The sequence below is a fragment of the Rattus norvegicus genome, chromosome 19, assembly GCF_036323735.1.
Source record: "Rattus norvegicus strain BN/NHsdMcwi chromosome 19, GRCr8, whole genome shotgun sequence".
Lineage (NCBI taxonomy): Eukaryota > Metazoa > Chordata > Mammalia > Rodentia > Muridae > Rattus > Rattus norvegicus.
Window position 1 is genome coordinate 35,266,288 of NC_086037.1, and position 20,076 is coordinate 35,286,363.

Here is a 20,076-nt window from a genome sequence, read left to right on the forward strand (position 1 = left end):
CCCTGCTCTAGGGTTTCCCCACCCACCTAGCTACCCTGTTGTAGTACTCTGTGTTGACAGGCAGTTGGGACTGTCTCTTCCTAGCTATTGTCTTTAGTGCCAGCTCCTTAGCTGATCCCTTAGTCCTAAAATCCCTTTCAGCTGTTTCTCATCATTCTTGAGAGGAAGCAAAGTTTGAATGGTCCTATGGCTGTCCCATCTGAATTGCATGTCCCTGCCAGTGTCCTATTCCCTCTGCAGTCCACCCTGTCCCCATGCCACACCGTTCCCAACAATTTTCATGAGGCTCCCACTTGGGAGTGCTGGGGATAAATACCCCCTGGATGCTGGCTCACAAGCCAGGCCCTTCTAACCCTAGCGAGGGTCACACTGGCCTCCTGCAGCATTATGTGGCAGGACATTGGACAGGGGTTGCAGCAGCCAAAAGGTGCCTGAGTGGTCCCTACTCACAACAGAGGCCTCCCCTGCTCTGCAAGGTAGAGAAATTGGGCTCAGCAGCAGCAATTGGGAAGGTTCAAAGTGAGCAGGTGTGAGAGCCAGGGCCCTGGCTTTAGCCTCTCTCCCCTCCCCTCCCCTCCCCTCCCCTCCTCTCCCCTCTATTCTCTTCTCTCCTCTCCCCTCCCCTCCTCTTCCCTCTATTCTCTTCTCTCCTCTCCCCTCCCCTCCTCTTTCTCTCCTTTCTTCTCCTGTTTCCACTTCTCTCCTCCCCTCCCCTCCCCTCTCCTCCCCTCCCCTCCCCTGCTCTCCTCCCTTTCCCTCTCAAATGTGTCAGGCAAGCTCTCTATCTCTAAGTTATATCCCCAAACTTCTTTGTGTTACTTAAGCTGTCTTTGAACTCCTGATCCTTCTGCTTCCAGAGATTACAGACCAAGACCAGCTCTCTCCTTAACTTGACCGGTAGGTGCTTGCACAGGCCTTTGTCTCTCTCTGTCCTCAGTATCCCATCCACTGAATGACAGGACACACGAGTCAGGACTTGCTGCTGTCTGATCCACCAACTGTTGGGGGGAAAAAGTCAGAAATTAAGATTTTAGTGCGAAATTGACTGATTTTTACCTGTTTTCAACACTCACGTGGGAGCATAAAGGAAAGAAGGCAGTGTGCCAGACGGGGTTTTGCTTGCCGGCTTTGCACTAGAAAATTTCTGTCACCTTCAGTACTGAGGAGTAGTTAGGACTTTGGGGCTGGGGTGGGACAGCTCCTGTACATGGGCAGTAGCTGTCATGTGAACCCTGGCTGTGCAAGGTACTGGCTTGGTGACTGGAGTTAGTGACATTCCCTTGTTGAGAACCACGGGCGGTGGGGCAATACAGTTCAGGAGGGATTCTTTCTTCCAGGCAGTGGCTCCGGCTCAGAAAAGGTGCTCTGTGAACAATGACAGGAAGCAACTGGTAGCTGTTTTTGTCTAAGTAGTTTGCGCTGTACTTGGAAAACAAGTCCATTTGCTTCAAGACTGAGACATAATAAAGTTCCCCACAGCTGGGGTTTGAGGACATCCATTTGGGCCACATTTCTGCCTCTGACCAGCTGTGGAGTTCAACAGTTTGAGGAAAACATTCTAGGCCTCAGCTTGGCCAGCTGTAACCATGTTCTGGTGGGGCTGGCTTTTCCCTATTGAGCGTCAGAAATGCCTTAGACAGAGAAGGGGCAGGCAGAGGCTAAAGAGTCTTGGCTTTGCCTGCGGCCCTAGGGGTCCCGGGCAGCTTTGTTTAGCTCTTTGCACTGATAGTAACACAGTAGCTTGACTCCCTCTGGGAGATAGTCTGGCTTTAAAGAGGAAATCCGGTCTTGTAACACGGGGACCCAGGCATAACTGACCCCTTGGCCTAGGGTAGGATGTCTTTCTGGGCTGGGCAAGGTGTGCCGAGAAGCTGCAGAGTTCAATCCAACTGTAGCCAGTGGGACTCCATTAAAAACGAAACGAAAAAGTTATTCACAAGGATATTGGCCAGTGGAGGGTCTTGGGCCCTAGTTTCCCTTCGGAGGGCCACTGAACCTATCCAGAGTGTTCTCTGACCCCAGCAATAAAGAACTCCAGGACCCTGAGGAGTCACTGTCCAGACCCGACTGCAGGGGACGTCGAGTCTTGTGCACTGACGCCCTGTGCTTTCAGTGGTGCCCCTGAGGACAGGACTCCGGGACTACTCGCCTGCGAACCTCACTTGCAAGTCATCCAACAAAGACCCGGCGCTTGCCCCCAAAGTCCTGACTGTGTGCCCCATGTTCTTCCGGTTTCTTCACTACCATCTGGACAGCTTAGCAATAGGGGAAGGTCCCCCTCCCTCCTGAACCCCTGCGGCATTCCTTTCCTCTTCCCTGTGGCTCTGGAATTCCTGGTGGAGCCCACTCCTCCGACCCTGTCAAGCGAACCCCCCTCCCATGCGCTGGGTGCGGCTGGGTGTGCGGGATGTGGAGCACGGGAGCTCGCAGGTCGAGCTGGGCTTGTGCCCTGCAGGCTGGTGTTTCTGCATCCAACCGTGTTTATACACCGGGGCATAATTTTTTGTGCACACACGCAGCGACGCTTGGGGAACTTTCCTGAAAATCCTGGGCTGCCAGTTTAAATATAAAAAGGCTTTGTTTAATGCCAGAAGCGTTTTTCCCCCTGTTCTGGGAGTCGCGGAGCATTCACCTGCTTCCTCACTCCTTTAAAGACCCGGGAGGCCAGGCTTGTTTTAGGAATGAAGAGTTAGGGAGGAGAACCCTGGATCCAAGCACACGGTTATTTTCCAAGTGTATGCCTCGGCCTTCTCCATCTCTGTCGTCCAAGGTTTGTGGAAGGCCCTAAACCTCCCCAGTCCCGCCTCTCTCCTGGGGCTGTTTAACTTTGCATCTTTCCTCTGCAAATATCTGGGAGTGCTAAAACAATGCCAACATCATTGTGGCTGTGGAATTCAAGTTGAAACGTGGCCAGAACGCGGAAGACTGAGGAAAAGAGAACTGGAGGAAGCTGGAGGGGAGGGTGTTGTGGGCAAGGCAAGGTGACCATGGAGGGCATACCCTCTCTCTGACTTGACCACTTTAAAGAGAGGGTATGGGTCATGGTAACATATGCCTTTAATCCCATTACTTGGGGGGCACAGGCAGGTGGATCTCTGTGAGTTAGAGGCCGGTCTGGTCTACAGAGCGAGTTCTAGAACAGCCAGGGCTAGCAGAGAAACTTTTGAGAGAGAGAGAGGGAAAGAGAGAGACAGAGAGACAGAAAGGGGGGAGGGAGGGAAGGAGGGAGAGAGAGAGAGACAGAGAAGGGGAAGGAGAGAGAGAGAGAGAGAGAGAGAGAGAGAGAGAGAGAGAGAGAATGCTTGTGACCCCATTGGAGGTCACATATCAAATATTCTGCATATTTACTTTAAAATTCATAACAGTAACGAAATTACAGCTACGAAGTAGCAACAGAATGATTTTATAATCAGAGGTGGTGGTGGTGGTCAGCACAACATGAGAAACTGTATTAAAGGATTGCAGCATTAGGAGGGTTGGGCTGTGGGCAAGACTGTAGGGCATTTTCTTGTTGGATGATGGATGTGGGAGTGTTGGTCCCCTCCCCCCTGCCACTCATGGTGGGACCATCCCTGGGCAGGTGGTCCCTTCATGCTATAAGAAAGCAGACTGAGCAAGACAAGAGGAGCAAGCCAGGAAACAGGGTTTCCCCATGGTCCTTGCTCTAGTTCCTACCCCGATTCTCCTCATGGCAGGCTATAGGATTAAATAATCCTTTTCCTCCCAAGTTGCTCTTTGTTATGGTCTTATCACAACAATAGAAACCCAATGAGGGGGGAGGGGCATCTAATAATTATTTTTGGAGAAAAAAGAGTAAATTGTCAGTGTATGTGTTAGCTATTTTTCTTACTGTTTTGAGTATAACACCTAACAATGGCAACCTAGGAAGGAGGATGTACCTTAGCTCATGCCACATCCTACACCACCATGGCAGGAAAGGAATGGAGGCAGGAATAGGAAGTAGCTGGTCACACTGTATTCTTAGTCAGGGAGCTGAAGGAGGTGTTCAGCTCCCACATTTAGAGTGGAGACTCCCTCTGGACTTAATTGTTCCTAGATATACCATTATAATACCCTTATAGACATGATTTATTGGAAGGTATGTTGCCATGATAGTTCTAGATCCTATCAAACTGATAATGAAGATTAACTATCACAGAGTATGTGTCCATATATGTATGTGTACACACACACACACACACACACACACACACACACACACGTAGACCAGTGATTCTCAATCTGTGGGTCATGACCTTTTAGGGCTTAAAGGACCCTTTCACAGGGACTGCATATCAGACACCCAGCATATCAGATATTTATATTACAGTTCAAAAACAGCAACAAACTTACAGTTATGAAGTACCAACAAGGAGGCTAGAGAGATGGCTCAGTGGTTAAGAACACATACTGCTGTTCCAGAGGTCCTGAGTTCAAATCCCAGCAACCACATCGTGGCTCACAACCATCTATAATGGGATCTGATATCTTCTGGTGTGTCTGAAAGACAGCTAAGGTGTATTTATATATAATAAATCTTGAAAAAAGTACCAATAAAAATAATTTTATGGTTAGGGGCTCCCCACAAGATGAAGAAGTGGATTAAAGGGTCGGAGCATTAGGAAGCACTGCTACAGACAAAATTATGTCCAACAAACAACCCTCCTAGCTTTTGTGCCTTATCCACACCCCCGAGGTTTCATCCTGGGACAAAGATAGCCGGAGACTTAAAAATGCCTTTCAAAGCTGGCTGGTGGTAGTACACCCACCTTTAATGCCAGAACTGAGGAGGCAGAGGCAGGCAGATCTCTGTGAATTCTGGGCCACATGGTCTACTCAGTTCAGAACACTTGGGACTACATAATAAGACCCTGCCTCAAACAAAATAAGACAAACACACAAGCTTTTCAAAGTAACAAAAAACGGAAACATTTACACGGTAGACCAAAGGTTAACATTGTAACACATTTATAGGTGTGCTACTGTGTGCTCAAGGAAAAGGAACTGGAGGCCCTTGTATCTTCTTGGTAGAGTGCTTGTGAAGCCTGCATGAGGCAGTGGTTTCAGTCCTCAGCATTTCAGAAGCTGGGTGTGGTGATACAGGAGAGACATGGGAGTCATTATGGAGACACAGGTTAAAGTCACCATAGGGTTGTCATAGTGATGGACAGCTTGTGCCCTGATAGTCTACAAGGCACTGTCTGCACAATACCGCCATCGTCTGTACCTACTTGCCAAGACAGAGCCTTATAACTGGGCAGTGGCATTGCATGTCTTTAATGCCCGCACTTGGGATTGGGCGTGGGAAGGGGTAGGCAAACCTCTGGGAGTTCGAGGCCATCCTGATCTATGTGGTGAGTGCCAGGACAGCCAGAGCCATATAGTGAGACTCTTGTTTAAAAACAAACAAACAAACAAACCAAAAACTAACTAGTTAAATAAATAAATGAATAAATAAATAAGGAAGGAAGTCCAGTAAACTCATTGGTTCATAGCACTTGGAGCTCGGTTTTGATAAACCATTTGGAATAGAACAATGACTTGTTCCTACTGTAATTCTCCCAGTGTTTCTGCACAGCTTTGCCCAAAGCCTCAGGAAGACCATGCACTTGCCCAAGAGAACATTTCGGAATATCTGGTTATGGACTCCCAATGTTGGGATGAGCTCTACAAATGTGTTTGCATATGGAGGATGCTGAACACGTTTATCTGTGGGGGCAGGGGGTAGTTGGCCTAAGTAGAGTCCAAAATTACAACCTACAATCTTGTGTGTGTGTGTGTGTGTGTGTGTGTGTGTGTGTGTGTGTGTGTGTCCTTGGTGTGGACGGCTCTAGCATGTCTGGATGTCTGGAAAGCAAATTCTACTTGACGTGCTGCCTGTCTGCTGTTCCTGACACTGTCTGTGATTTTGCCCCGCAGGTAGCCAAGAGCCCGGCATTTCCACCAGGGTTTCTAAAGCTCTCTTCCTGAGTGCAAACATCTAAATATTGGGGGCTTGCCCCTTCCCAGTCATAAGTAGGAATGCTTGATGCCAATTGGAGGAGATAAGGATAACCAAGACATCTAACTGACAGCTGTAGTTGAATAAGAGGAAGAAAACATAAATTGTTCATATCTAAGAAAGCCCTCTCCAGCAAGACATCCATGAAGAAACGTGAATTTATAATCCATTATTTTCTGCATCTTAAAAATTATAGGCCAGGGGCCTGGAGAGAGGCTTAGTACTTAAAAGCACTGGCTACCCTTTTAGAGGGTCTGGGTTTTATTCCTAACACCTACTCAGTGGCTCATAACGATCTGCATCTCTAATTTCAGGGCATCCCATACCACCTCTGGCCTCCATGGGCACCAGGCATGTATGCAGTACACAGAGTACATACACCCATATACCTAAACTAGCAATAATAAAAAAACTTGGGGTTGGGGATTTAGCTCAGTGGTAGAGTGCTTGCCTAGCAAGCACAAGGCCCTGGGTTTGGTCCCCAGCTCCGAAAAAAAGAAAAGAAAAAAAAAACTTAAGAGCATTTTCTGCTCTTCCAGAGTACCCACGTTCAGTACTCACCACCCATGTCAGGAAGGTCAGAACTGCCTGTAATTCTGAGTCCAGAGGGATCTGACCCATCTTGGGCGCCCACAGTTAGATGCCCATCCAGTCTTCATCATATACACATAGCTAAAAATCATAAAAATTACTCTTCGGGCTGGAGAGATGGCTCAGAGGTTAAGAACACCGACTGCTCTTCCAGAGGGACTGAGTTCAATTCTCAACAACCACATGGTGGCTCACAACCATCTGTAATGGGGCCCAAAGCCCTCTTCTGGTGTGTCCGAAGACAGTGACAGTGTACTCATATACAATAAATAAATATTTAAAAAAATTACTCTTCGATTCTCCTTTCTTTATATTTTAATGAATTATCTATTTCATGTATATGAGTACACTGTCGCTGTCTTCAGGCACACCAGAAGAGGGCATCGGATCTCCTTACAGATGGTTGTGAGTCCCCATGTGGTTGGTGGGAATTGAACTCCTCTGGAAGAGCAGTCGGTGCTTTTAACCATTTAGCCATCTCTCCAGCCCTAGTCTTTAATTTTTTTAAATGTTTATTTTTCTTTTATATACATTGGTGTTTTGACTACATATATGTCTATTTAAGGGTGTTAGATCCCCTATAACAAGAGTTACAGACAGTTGTGAACTGCCATGTGGGTGCTGGGAATTGAACCTGGGTCCTCTAGAAGAGCAGCCAGTGCTCTTAGTCACTGAGCTATCTCTCCAATGCCTCCATCCCCCAGAGTCTTTAGTTTTTTTAAAAAGTATTTATGGGTACAAGTGTTTGCCTTACAGTGCAAGTTGCCATGTGGGTGTTGAGAACTGGAGTCAGGTCCTCCGGAAGAGCAGCCAGTGCCTTCCAGTCTTTAAAAACAAACCTTTCAAAACCATCTGAAGCCCAGCATTATGGCGCGTACTTGTAATATGAGAACTTGAGAGGTAGAAGCAGGGGGAATCTGGAGTTCCAGCCTCACCTGTCTAGTGAGTTCAAGACCAGCCTGTGCTACATAAGAACTTGTCTCAAAAAAAAAAACAAAACAAAACAAAATATATTTCCCAACTAAAAAGGAACAAAAAATAATTTTGGATTGATGGAGATTTGGTGGATGGTTATTACCTCTGTTGGACTGTCTGTGATTCCCAGATATCCTCTCTCTCTCTCTCTCTCTCTCTCTCTCTCTCTCTCTCTCTCTCTCTCTCTCCACCCCCCCAGTTGTTTAAATGTCTATCTCAGCATCCCCTATCTAAAATCAATAAGTCCACGCTGTGCTTCAGGCAAACTATAGAAACTGAAATTAACTGGAGAGGATGCATTTCCTACTCCAGAGGAGGATGCAGCTTGATTTCAGTCCGGGCTGCTAAGGCACAGAGGCTAACACTTGTAATCCTAGTTTAGGGGAGGCTGAGGCAGGAGGATCACTGAGACTTGGGGCCAGCCTGAGCTATTCAGTTATGCTCTCTCAAATAAAACAAAATAAGGGCTGGGGTGAAGCTTATGTTGGCAGAGCGAGTAAAACTGGGCATGGTGGCACGTGGCTCTCATCTCAGCACTTGGGAAGTAAAGGCTGGAATCCCATTTGTTCAAAATTATCCTTGCTTCCATAGTGGGCTGCATAGTGAGTCTGAAGCCAGCCTGGGAATATCCGAGACCATATCACAAATAAAAAATCCTGACTCTTTCTCTTAAGTATTGTGCATCCAGTAACCAGGAACCCTACCGTCTTCTCTGAGCCTGCTTTCCTAATGGGGAAAGGGAGCCTCCCTCCTTGTGGGCAGCAACTTGGACCTGCTGGGAGAGTTCCCTGTTAGACATTGGTGGGGGGCTGTCCAGGAGGGAACTTGGAGAAAGGACCGGGATGACGGACGCTCCTTTTCCCAGACAGTGGAACTTTGTTGAACTAACCTGGAGTTGGATGCAGATCTGTCTGTCCCCAGCCTTACTCAATCAGTCCTGCCTTGCTTTTGCCCAGTGGGGTCCTGTGACCAGAGGGTGAGGAGAAGTTGTTTTGTATTGTATGGGCTTTGAGATGGTAGCCTGCCACCCCCCCCCCCCCAACAGGAGACTAAATGTCTATGAGCAGCTGTCAGGAACCTGGGTTAGCTATGAAGAGCCCCAGTATAACCCCCCTGCTGGCAGGTCATATTCAGGAGGTTGTTGGAGGTGGGGAAACATTCCTTAAGAGGCATCAGGACAAGGGGTCCCCTTCCTAGCATTAGGGTGGAAACCTGGGTGCCTCAGAGGCTAACTAGAGGGACCCAGTTGGAGCTGTGCAAACTGTAGGCCTGGGGCCCAGTTCCATTTAAAGACACCACAGGAATGCTTAAACCCATTGTCAACATATATTTTTGTAAAGATTTATGTATATGAGTACCCTGTCGCACTGTCTTTACTAATTTTTGAAAGAAAGGCAAGGCGAGCCCAAGCCCTCTGTGAACTCTGAGTTTCTTTATGGCATCTTCCTGGTTTCTTGGCTCAGAAATCCTGCTGTACTTCTGGTATCAAAAGAGAAGATTGGGCTGTACCATGTGTCAGGTCCAGTGTATCTGTTAGCTTACCCCTACTCAAGATCCACCCAATCAGGGACTTCTCCCACTGACCCAGCTGTGCCCATCAGAGCCCAGACCCCAGGAAGTAACAAATAAACACTGACCAAGCGAATGAAACAAGCCCTTGCATTTACAGACAATAAGAGGTAACTTTTTTGAGCGCGGTACTAAGAACCTACCCAGTGGCGGCAGCTCACTTAGCCTCAGCAGTCCTACAAGGTGGACATGGATGGCCCCTTCCTTTCACTGATAAAGGAATAGAGGCCTACAGAGATGAAATGTCTCACTGGGAGACAGGACAGCAGCTGAAAGGAGGGACACATTCCAGCAGCCCCAGGGTGCCCCTGGCCCACCCCCAGGCTTTCTTTTGTTACCTGGTGTTGGGCCTAAAAAACAGTTTTATCCTTGTATAACTTCTCTCCAGACTGTTTTCCCCATTTTTTTCCTAGTCCATTCTGGATCATCTGGAAGGACCCAGAATACTGTGGATCTGAGAAGGCGTACCTGATTCCTGATCCTACATTTTCTGTCCCTGACATCTTGGCTCCCAGGGACAGGAAGATTGGAGTGCAGGCAAACACTTCCAGAATCCTTCCCTCCTCCTGCCGAGGCTTTAGCTTTGGGCGGGGCTCCTGAGCCTCTCCCAGTGGGTGCCAGAGGCCAGAGCTGCTTTTGTAGGCCCCAGGAGGTTGGCCAGGCGCTGAGGCTGCAAACAGCCCCTGCCCAGGCCTAGGAGATGGCTTTTTTTCCTGTGTGTTGCAGCTGGGACCGTTTATAATAGGAAGAAAAAAAAAAAAAAAAAAAGAGAGAGAGAGAGAGAGAGAGAGAATGACCAGGCCAGCCGGCTGGAAAATAAAGAGACTTAAAAAGAAAAGGGCCAGGCCTGTTCTTCTCCTGTGGAGGCTTTGGTTAAGCAGAAAGTTTTAGCTTCTTTCTGAAAGGCATTTGGGCTTTTGAAGTCCCCTGCGGGAGCTCCCTCCAGCCCCTGGGAAGCCAGGCCCTGGCATGTCCCAATGTGCATGACCAGGATGGGGCCAGGCCACTCAGAGGAGGCAGCAGCAGGCCCTGGGAAATGTGCACCAGGCTTGTCCACTGGGGCCTGGGCCCCGCCCCCCTGCTCCCATCCCTGCGGGGCCCAATCCCCGTAAACCTCTCTTTAGTGGCCTTTTGCCTGAATTCTCTCTACTCCCTCGGGCTCTGAACTCTGGCCTAGTGCCTTTTGGGTCAGAAGGTGGGTCGAGAATGGTTTCTTCATTCAGAAAGGCGGAAGGATTTTGCACATCGGGAGACTGAGGCAGATAAAGGCCACCCCCGGGGAAACCTAACTAACCAGGTTGTGCTCATAACTGCAAGGAACTGGCAGCAGTGCTGAACACTTACAATGGGAAGGACAGCCCCTCCCCCTGTGAATCCAGGGAAGTGGCAGATAAAAACAGGTGACTCTTCCCAAGGCTCCTCCCAGGGGAGCTCTTCTGCCCTCTTCCCTCTAACCCCTTCCCTGCAAGTGAGCTTGCTTCTGTGCGAGTCTCAGCTACACCAACTGGGATGCAGGGACAGTAACTCAGGTCTTCCTACGTACAGAGGGCTACCTGCCAGACATGCTCCAGCCCCACAGGACGCATCGCCATGAGGGGCTCTCGACTTACTTATTCCCCACAGCCACCCTATGCAGTTGATGTGATTCTTTGAAGCTCACTCGTGATGGCTATGGCTGGTCCATGATCCATCCCAATTCTAAGTCATATCTTCCTGGCTCTTTCTGCAGTTCGGACCACTATATTTCATGGCAGCTCACCCCTGACCTCTGTTCCCTCAGCTTCTTCCCTTACTAGCATTTACTGGATAGAATAGGGCAATGAGATCAGATGGGAGTGTGTCGCAAAATCTAGGGGACTGTCTCAAAGAGCTTTTGGTCTAGTTGGGCAGGAAAAGCCTTCTAGCCCTTAGTTTCTGATCCTACCAGAAGGCCATCGGAAAGTCATGACAAGAGTGGAAGAGAAAGTGACGTATTTGTTCAACTTCTCCGTCTGTCCCTGGGACTGATGGTTCTTATTTTAATGACATCACTATATTCTGAGCACCTGCAAGGCACTAGGATGTAATGGGGAACCCCAGTGGGCCCATTCCCCTTCTTCATGTCTGGGTCATCTTGTGTGCTCAGCTGGTGATCGATCACACATGTTAATGATCTGCAATCTCCATGGTATCTCTCTATATCCTGTATACTAAGGAAGAGCTTCCTTCTAATACAATACGGATGGACAAGGGAAGGGACATACCTGTACATTGGTGCAAACCAACCCACCAACCAACCCACCAACCCACCAACCCACCAACCAACCAACCAACCAACCCACCAACCCACCAACCAACCAACCCACCAACCAACCAACCAACCCACTAACCAACCAACCAACCAACAACCAACCAACCAACCCACTAACCAACCCACCAACCCACCAACCAACCAACCACCAACCAACCCACTAACCAACCAACCAACAACCAACCAACCAACCCACTAACCAACCAACCAACCCACCAACCCACCAACCAACCCACTAACCAACCAACCAACCATCTTCTCTGAGTGATCTAAGCCAGCCTGGTGTTTCTTAGAAGCATCAGACAGTAGTGGCCACAAAAGAGACTGGAGATAGGGGAGTGTTTGCCATTGCTGTCACCTCTGTAGCAGGTGACATCGAAGGAAGGATCAGACCAGACCTAGCATGCACACAGATCATTGCCATGGGACCTGTCAGCAGAGCAGCAGGACAACTGTCAGCCCAGCGAAGCGGAGGCTTTGTCTCTTCGTGGTAGTCCTACCACAGGCATCGGACAGCCAGAATTACTGCTCATGACTGGACCTAGGACCCCTTAGGGGCTGAGCTCTGAGGGTGTGTGCTGTGTGAGTACATGAGTGGCTTGTTCATGTTGTCCCAGCCTCACTTGATCGTATTGTTTGTCAACAGTGCCTTGAAGGCCTTTAAATTCGAGTCTACATCTATGAGGCTCTACTTCAATGCGAGCCTAGTTCTAAATCTAACACATCTTTTGCTATCGAATTTGCTAATAGCTTGGTTGATGGTTGGTTAAGGCTAATGGATTTGTGATCAGTCCTGGAACATTGTGACGTAACTTGGAGGTCGCATACTGGGGGTACTTCATTCAGCCATTCCTACCTAAGGCTTTTAAAATCAGGCACCACATTCATTATACTGCCTTTTTTTTCCGAAGCTGAGGACCGAACCCAGGGCCTTGCGCTTGCTAGGCAAGCGCTCTACCACTGAGCTAAATCCCCAACCCCCCTCCTTTTTTTTCTTTTTAAGACAGTGTCTTACATAGGTTGCCCTGGCTAGCCTGAAATTCGTTATGTAGACCAGGCAGCCCTCTGCCTCCTGAACGGTGGGTTTAAGGGTATGCACCAGCATTTTCCACTCATTATACTGGATTTTTTAAAAAAATTTTGTTTAAATTGAAAATAAGAAATATCAACATCTGTAAAACCAACCACAGACACTGTACAATAGATATTCTGAGAGAATAAAGCAGGAAGTGAACTTGGCTCAAAGGCTTGAGTGCTGTACACTGGTGGGAGGGGGGTAGGGAGACAGTGGGGGTCTAGTGGAGGTTCCAGGCTGGGCCAGCAGTTCAAGCTTTCTGAGGGCATGAGTCCACTGGGACCCTCCTGCCAAGTTGGTATCCTTGCTGCTGTGTGGGTGTTCGCTGCAAAGTCTGCTGATGCTTGAAGAACTAAATAATTATAATGATGATGATAAAATAGAAATGGCTTTCCCAGCTGAGCAGAAACTGGAGAAGACAAGGAGGTTCTCACATCCGACTTATTGTTTTTGGCACTAGGCTCCTACAGCCCCGGGGAGGCAGATGTCTGGGCCTGCTGCTGGCCTCTTTGAGTTGTGGTCAGAGGGACAATGGAGATCTCTGGGGAACTTCAGAAGCATCTGCAGGGGTTTTCCTCCGAGAAATGTCAGGCTGAGAACTAGAAGCAGAAAAAGAAACGTTCTTCTCTCTTGTGCTTCACTCTTCAGAGTCCTCCAAAGCCTCAGCACCAAGTCCCTGGGAGAGACAATGTGCAGACTCCAGTGCTGAACACTGGAGAGAAGACAGGGAACTCGGGAAAGGGAGCTGCCAGGGTTGCCAGGCCAGGAGATCAGGCTAGGCAGAGGGTCTGCTTGTGGTTCCCTACGTGTCTCTAGAGCCAGAGGATCCAGGAAGTATATTCCACTGAGGATGACTGATCATTAAAGTACAACAGAAGTGCATGGAGCGGAAGCTGTGCTGTGTACAGCCTTGTGGTAGAGCACTGCTCAAGGTCCTGAGTTCCGTCTTTATCTTTTAAAGCGCATGTGCACAGGCATGCCCTCCTGCGCGTGCGCACACATGCACGCACGCACGCACACATGCACAAAGCACAAAACCCTCTCAATATGTCTGAACAGCTGGGGAACTTATAGAAGCTCAGGAGCAAGACTATCTTGGAGGTGGGGGTGGCATCAGGGAAGGAAGAGTCTACTAGGAAAAGGAAGGGATTTGTGTTTATAGGATTGTCATCTTTCTCTATGGTGAAAGTAAAAGATGGGGAAGGGGGAAGGCAGCAAAGGCCAGGGGAACGGCTTCATGGTCTCACTGTGTGCTAGACAGGCAGCACTCAGTGGGATCCATTTTGTAGATGAGAAATTGGAGGTAAGAAAGTTTCTCATTGCTTGAGGCTCTCCAGTAAGACATCGAGGGAGAGTTGATTGAATTGCCCTTCAAGCCTGGCTAGAATTGCCTTCTTTGGTCCTTTGACTGAGCTATGCAACTTTCCCTTGAAACTGTCCGCACCTTCTCCCCCAGGCACGTCAGCAGATAGTGTACGCAGTTCTTTCTTGGTTCCTCCCTTCAGACTCTTGGTCAGACCATCACTGGGACCCTCGCTTTTGGCATCACTTACACTGTCCATTTTCTCCTGATTGTTCAAAACTAGAATTAAGTAATTATTGGTGACGTATTAAAAGTTAGCATCCCCTTTTTTATTTCCCTAGGGAGTCGGGCCCAACGAATCCCAATGCTGTGTTTTTTGTTCATTGTTCTGGTACACAGTAGGCACACAATCAAGTTCCTTTAGAGTCAACAAGTGTACAAGGAAATGAACTTGTAACCATTACTCCTCCAAGTGGCGATTTTTCCTAGGAAGGCGGGGAAAATCATTAATTTCAGATTGCATACATACAAATGATTTGTTATTTAAACTAACTGTGGTCTCTTTGTATCTGGATGTGAACGGGGGAAGGTGGTCACCCTAGTCATTTATGCCAAGTCATCTTTCTGTCTTCTGAGACAGTCTTGATGTGTAGCTTAGCCTAGCCTCCCACTCCTGATTCTTTTGCCTGTGCCTCCAAGTGCTGGAATGACAGGTGTGGGTCACTTTGCCTGTACAGACACATCTCTTGAAACAGGGACTCTTCAGTAGTTTAGAAGTCACAAACCTCAAAACCCATCGTTTAGTGTCCTGTTCTCTGGTCCTGTGTGGTTTCTGTTGTCTCCTAGACCCTCTGCAGATGGCTCTACCAGAAATCTGCCTATTTTTGGAAGTAAGGGGTAGCTTCCTCTGTGGGTGCATGTAGTTATATCCCTAAGGAGCACTGAGCTAGCAAGGACGGGCTTGGAAGGGAAGAGCCCATTACTACTCCTTTTGTGTCCTTTGCAGTGTTTTTTCCAGCCATTCCTCCGAAGGGCCCTGCTTTACTAGGGAGGGGTTGAGACCTCTGCGTTTCCTAAGGATGCAGGCAGGAGGTCAAACACCATCAGCCTTGGTCCAAAGTCATCAGGTTAGTGAGAAGCAAAGCCCCAGAGTTACTAGGTTTTCCTTGAGACCCCAAGGATGGGAGCTAGGAAGGAATGAAGACAGTTAAAGGGGATACTACTGTTTTTTGTTTTGTTTTCTTTTTTTTTGGTAGCTTTGCAATTTTCCTTAAAACAACCTTTTTCTGGAAGGAGTTAAAAATGAAACAAGCGTCAGAGGACTCCAGCCGCAGCTGTGGGACCAGGTCGAGTTCCCTCCGTACCCTGACTGCGGCTGAGCTGGGAGACCGTAGCCGCACGCCAGTGGGGGGCAGGGATGAGCGTCGAGAGGAAAACGTGTGTGGCTGTGGAGCGCGCGAAGGGTCCAAAGAACTTTGTGATCTGCTACACGACCCTTCTCCTTGAAGATTAGTTCCAAACGGTCCCACGCTGCCCCTCCTCCATCCTGTTTCTGCCACCTTCGTCCTCGGAGCTTCCCGCAGTTCCCTGAGGGTGGAAAAAGGGCAGCGACAAGGGTCTCCTAATCACCCGTCCACGCCAGTGAGGAACCCCTCCTTCAGTCCTACACACACCCCCTTCCCTACCACACTCTTTTGTCTGGCTCTCTCCCTCAAGGCTTCAGGCTAGGCACAGTCCGCAGTCTCAGTGCCCTAGAGAACCAGAGCGCACAAGTTGGGGGCTGGTCCCTTCCCCCTCCACCTAGGAAAGGCAGCCCGCGGCGGGGGCACCCCGAGCCGAGGCCAATCGCCCCCTCCCCCAGCGTGTGCCATCTGCCGCCTGTCAGCCTCTCTCCATGGGCCTCGATCCCAGGCGCCGGCGGGGGTTGGGGAGCGGCGGATTCGGCCCCTCCTTCTTGGCGCCTTCCCAGGCGCCTCTCGGCCTCTGCCCTGGCCCTTGGCACCCCTTCTCTGTCTAACGCTGGACATCCCTAGGCTGTGGGCGGCGGCTTTCAGTCCCTGCGGGAAGCCTGGGATGGTGTGCACTCAGAGGCACAAGCTGCGGAGGAGGGGAAAGAGATGGTCAGTGATGACAGTCCTAACCCCGAAGTAGGAGTGGCCCCTAGGGTCCAGGACCCAGACAGGAGGATGTCTCTGGTCAGACTCTATCCTCTCCGGGGAGCCTCGCTCTCTGTCTCCCGCAGTCGGAGCGTTTGCCTTGGCGACGCATAGCTCGGTCACCCGACTCAGCCTTGGAGATGGCCCTAGGTGCGCTCACACCGGCCCCTTAGCCTGAGGCCTTTCTCTGCAGGTGCCGGCCTGTGCTCCCAAGCCGCAGGGTTGCGGGGGTGGCATCTACCTCGGCAATCAGCCCAGCACGAGCTTGGCGAAAAAGGCCCCACAGGACCGCGAAGCAAGCCGAGGGGGGCACGGGCCCGGCGGGCGCTCAGGCCCAGGAACCGCGGGGCGCGGGCACCCTGCTTGGGGCGGGCGCCGCGCTGGGCTGGGCCGGGCTCTGCTCTCCGCGGGCAGCGGTTTTTTTTTTTTTCCCTCCGTGAAAGGTTGCCCTGGGTAACTCGTCTCCGAGGGGACACAGCCCTCCCCTCTCCAAGTGGCAACTTATCGATCGCCGAGATTGATAACCCCCAGCGCCGCGCCGCTCACCCGCTTTGCTCTCCCTGCTGCCGAGCGATCCGACCTAAGGTGGCGCCACTTGCTGGGAGGGGGCAGTGTCGGGACCCCTCCCTAGCTGCGACTTGGCTTTTGTGGCTGGTGGGAGAGGCCTCAAAGGGTAGTTTAGGGGAACCGCCTCGGGATGACTGATCCCAGGGCCTGATGTGGGATCGTAGCGACTACTATTAAGAGTTGCAGGGTCGCAAGGCGCCCCCTGGTGGCTGGGGCAAAACTTTGTGGAAAGTAGGAGGTGATTTCTTTCCCTAGGTGGAAGGAAGGGGTGAAATAAATATACAAGGTGTGCGGTGTATACGGTGTTTGGTTAGTTCGAACTAGGCGCGAGAGTTATACAGATTGAGGCGTAGGTTAGCTCAGTAGTGGAAGATTCTCTTCGGTGTGAGAGACAGATATCGTTTTGGAACACCGAACCAGAGAGAAAAGCAGGTCCTGGGGTAATTCTTGTGCCTGGATAAGTCTGGGGGCCGCAATGATGAGGCATCTCACCTTGGTTTGCTCCCTCATTTTCTCACGCTTTCAGTTTGTGATACTAAAGGCATCTGAGCAAGCCTGTCACCCCGCGTGGGCCTGTTATCTGTTCTCTCTTCCTGTCCTGTGCCGTCAGAGCCCAAGCCCCGGGCCCCGCGTGCCGGTGCGGTGCCCGCGCCCGCGCCGTGCCTGCCACCACCGCCGCGGTCCGGGTTTTGCGGGCGGCCGGAGCTGTATTTCCAGCGCTGTCCATCGCTCGGTGCTGTTGGCCCTCTCTCCGTCTGATCCGAGCCGGAGCAGTGCGGGGCGCCCCACGGGATCAGAGCGCTCCCCCGCCGGGACTCCGCTCCTCACATCCTCCTGCTGGGACCCGGCTACATTTCCAGCCAAGCCTGGCTTTATTATGTGTCTCTGCAGTGCAGCCCCAGCAGCCGGATCGGGAGGAGGAGAGCCAGCGACCACAAAGAAGACAGGAGCGCGAGGGAGGCTGGCGGGCGGGCCGGCGCCGGCTGGAGCGCGGAGGAGCCCGGGCGCAGCCGCCGCCGCCGCTGCCCGGGAGGACGGGAGCCCGGCCGCCGCCGCCGCCTGCTCTTCCTCCTCCTCCTCCGCCACCGCGGCCGCCACCTCCCCCCTCTCCCAGCCCCTGGTCCATGGAGGCAGCTAGCGGGGCCGGCGACTTGGCACCGGCCTGGGGATCGACTGCGCGTCGCGCGCTGAGCACCGCAGCCCGAGGGCAGGCAGCGGCGGCCCGGCACACCGGCTGAGCAATGCCCGTGCCACGGGCGCCCCTGCCCACCTCCGCCTGAGCGCCCCCGCGCTCCCCTTACTCCTCCAGGGAGACCGCATCAGATCGAGTCGAGAGCCAGAGAAGGGGGCGTGAGCCGGGGACCCCCAGCCGCGGCTTAAAAGCCACTGCGGCCGTTTTGAGCCCCCTTTAAGTAGGCTGAGTTGAGGGACCCCCCCATCCATCACAATTTCCAAACCAGGCATTTGGGCATTTTTGAGCCATTAATATTTATTATTATTATTTGTGTGTGTGCTGCAGGGGATAATTTGAAGGTTTTTTTTTTCCGGGGGGTACTAAGCTCCTGCGCTCCGGACCGCCTCCGGTCTCCTCGCCCCCTGAGACCCTACCGGCTCCAGCTTGTTCCCCCTCCTCAGATGGGTTCATTGTGAGCTCCGCACCGGGCTGTGTGGCCGGACGCCTGCAAACTTTGCACAAAAATCCGGCAAGGGGCGGAGGAGAAGGAGGAGGAGGGTGAGGGTGGCGGTGGTGTGGGGGAGAGAGGGAGGGGGCCGCAGGGGCCGGGGGCCGGCGGGGGGTGGGGAGGAGGAGGGGGCGGCTTTTTTTTTTTTTTTTTTTTTTTTTTTTTGCATAACTCGGCTCGGCCGAGTGGCCTCCGGACTCCCCGCGCCGCTGGGACCGCCGCTGGGACCCGGAGCCCCCGGCTGCCGCATTGCAACAGGCAGGGCCCCGGCGCGCCCCCCGGGCCTCCCCCCATCCCCTAGCGGCCTGGGCTGGCTAGGGCTGCCCCCCGCAGGGAGGCTGCCCGGGACCTGCGGTCCGTTCCTTACGGCCGCCGACCCGGCGGCAAAAAACAAAGTTTCCGAGAGGCAGGCGGAGGAGAAGGGGGAGAAGGGCTGCCCGGAGCGGCGGGGGGCGGTACGGGGAGCCGGCCGCGGACGGCGACGGAGCGCCCGGAGCCCCGGACATGTCCAGGCGGAAGCAGGCGAAGCCGCGATCGGTGAAAGGTGAGCGAGCGAGGCCCGGCGGAGGCGCGAGCAAGCGAGGAGGGAGGGAGCGAGCGAGGGAGGAGGGACCGGCGGGCGGGCGGGCGGGCGGGCGGGCGGGCGGGCGGCCGGGGACCGCGCGAGCTAGCGAGCGCCGAGAGGAGGAGGCGGAGGGAGGCGGAGGCGGAGGCGGAGGCGGAGGCCGCGAGCAGGAGGTGCTGGCGGCGGGGGCAGGACGCACACCCTGCCCGGCCGACCGGCTCCGGGGCCGGCGCCGGCGCTCGCGGGGATCCGGGCTGGGGGGCTCAGTAGAGGGGGCCTCGCGGCTTCTATCGCGCCGGCCCCCGGCCCGCGTGGCCAATCAAGGGGTGCGGGCCGACTTGGCGGGGATTGCGAATCTGGGCTGTAGCATGAGGAAGAGGCGGCGAGGACCGATGCCCCAGAGGCTGGCAGCCCCGAGGCTCCTTGGTTGGCCTCCGGCCTCGCTTGCGGTCTCCGGTGCCCTCCTGGTCACTCGGGGACGCGGAGAGAGAGCAAGCCCAGCGCCCCCTCCCCGCCCCGGGTCCAGGCCGAGCTCCCGGCCCGGGCCCCCGCACTTCCTGCCGGCTCCACGGAGGCCAGCTGGGCAGGGAGCCTCGCCAGGAGTTCATTGTCTGTGCCGCGCCGGCGGGATGCTGGTCCCCAGGGGAGCGCAGCGGCTGCTGTGAGCGCCCCTCGGAACGGGTCGTCCGATACCACCCGGGGCAGCCGCGCCGCGGGCACCCAGGCTGTCTTCCGTCCTGACTCCCCAGGGTGCGCACGTTTGTGAGGAGCTATAGATAGCCAAGTACACACATCCCCTTTGCTTTCTAATTCCTCGGAGAGCCCCAGGTTTGAAGGGACCCCTGGAGGGCACATGCCTCAGGGAGAAGCTGCGCTAGGGCCTCCAGCTCCTCCCTGTCCCTTTTCCCTCCCCAGCCAGCTTCTGCAGGCACGGCCTGCTGCTTTGTACCCATTGCAGCCCCTGCCTGGGCGCGTTGAGAGATAGATTAGATGATACAGGAGCAGGACGAGAGTAGTCGGGGAGCCTGACGTCCTAAGGCCCTTGTCCTGGTCGAGTCTCCTGATAACCTCTGGTCACAGCCCAGCTCTGCTCTGAAAAGTTCATTTCCTGGAGGCCTGCGCGGGAAGGAGTTGGGACCGGCTCCCTTCCTGCCAGTCTTGCTCCTGGTTGGAATAGCTGGTGCTGAATCTGCACCACGTGGGTTTCCAGACACTTGGCTTCTCCTTCCTTCTAAAGCCCCAGGAGAGTCAGGGGCACCTGGCCCCACAGAGACCCTCCCCGAGGTCTTAACTCTCAGCGCC

General features: G+C 52.7%; 2 protein-coding genes across 4 annotated transcripts in view; both read left to right on the forward strand.

Annotated features, from left to right (window-relative positions):
- Positions 1-15,106: 15,106 nt before the first annotated feature.
- Positions 15,107-17,765, forward strand: LOC120098652 (basic proline-rich protein-like). Its single transcript, XM_039098327.1, has 5 exons — positions 15,107-15,241; positions 15,838-15,951; positions 16,154-16,376; positions 17,138-17,260; positions 17,419-17,765. Exons 1-5 carry the CDS (start codon positions 15,107-15,109, stop codon positions 17,763-17,765), a joined length of 942 nt encoding a protein of 313 aa, XP_038954255.1.
- Zfp423 (zinc finger protein 423) overlaps positions 15,862-20,076 on the forward strand; it is a 298,627-nt gene continuing 294,412 nt past the window's right edge. Inside the window, exon 1 of one of the 3 annotated variants that reach the window (XM_063278334.1) lies at positions 15,862-15,924. Coding sequence is in view for 2 of the 3 variants with exons in the window: in NM_001393718.1 (NP_001380647.1) it covers positions 18,714-18,753 (40 nt within the window). In the remaining variant the exon portion in view is untranslated. Of the gene's footprint in view, positions 15,925-18,352; positions 18,754-20,076 lie in introns of those variants that run through there. The other 2 variants (NM_001393718.1, XM_063278328.1) reach the window with 2 other exon arrangements.

What these genes read in the sequence shown, in the direction of transcription:
- LOC120098652 (XM_039098327.1), top strand. Translation starts at nt 15,107, where the DNA reads ATGAAACAAGCGTCAGAGGACTCCAGCCGCAGCTGTGGGACCAGGTCG. An exon ending in ATGAGCGTCGAGAGGAAAAC is followed by an intron (nt 15,242 to 15,837) that starts GTGTGTGGCTGT and finishes GGACATCCCTAG; the next exon opens with GCTGTGGGCGGCGGCTTTCA. An exon ending in CCAGCGCTGTCCATCGCTCG is followed by an intron (nt 17,261 to 17,418) that starts GTGCTGTTGGCC and finishes GTGTCTCTGCAG; the next exon opens with TGCAGCCCCAGCAGCCGGAT.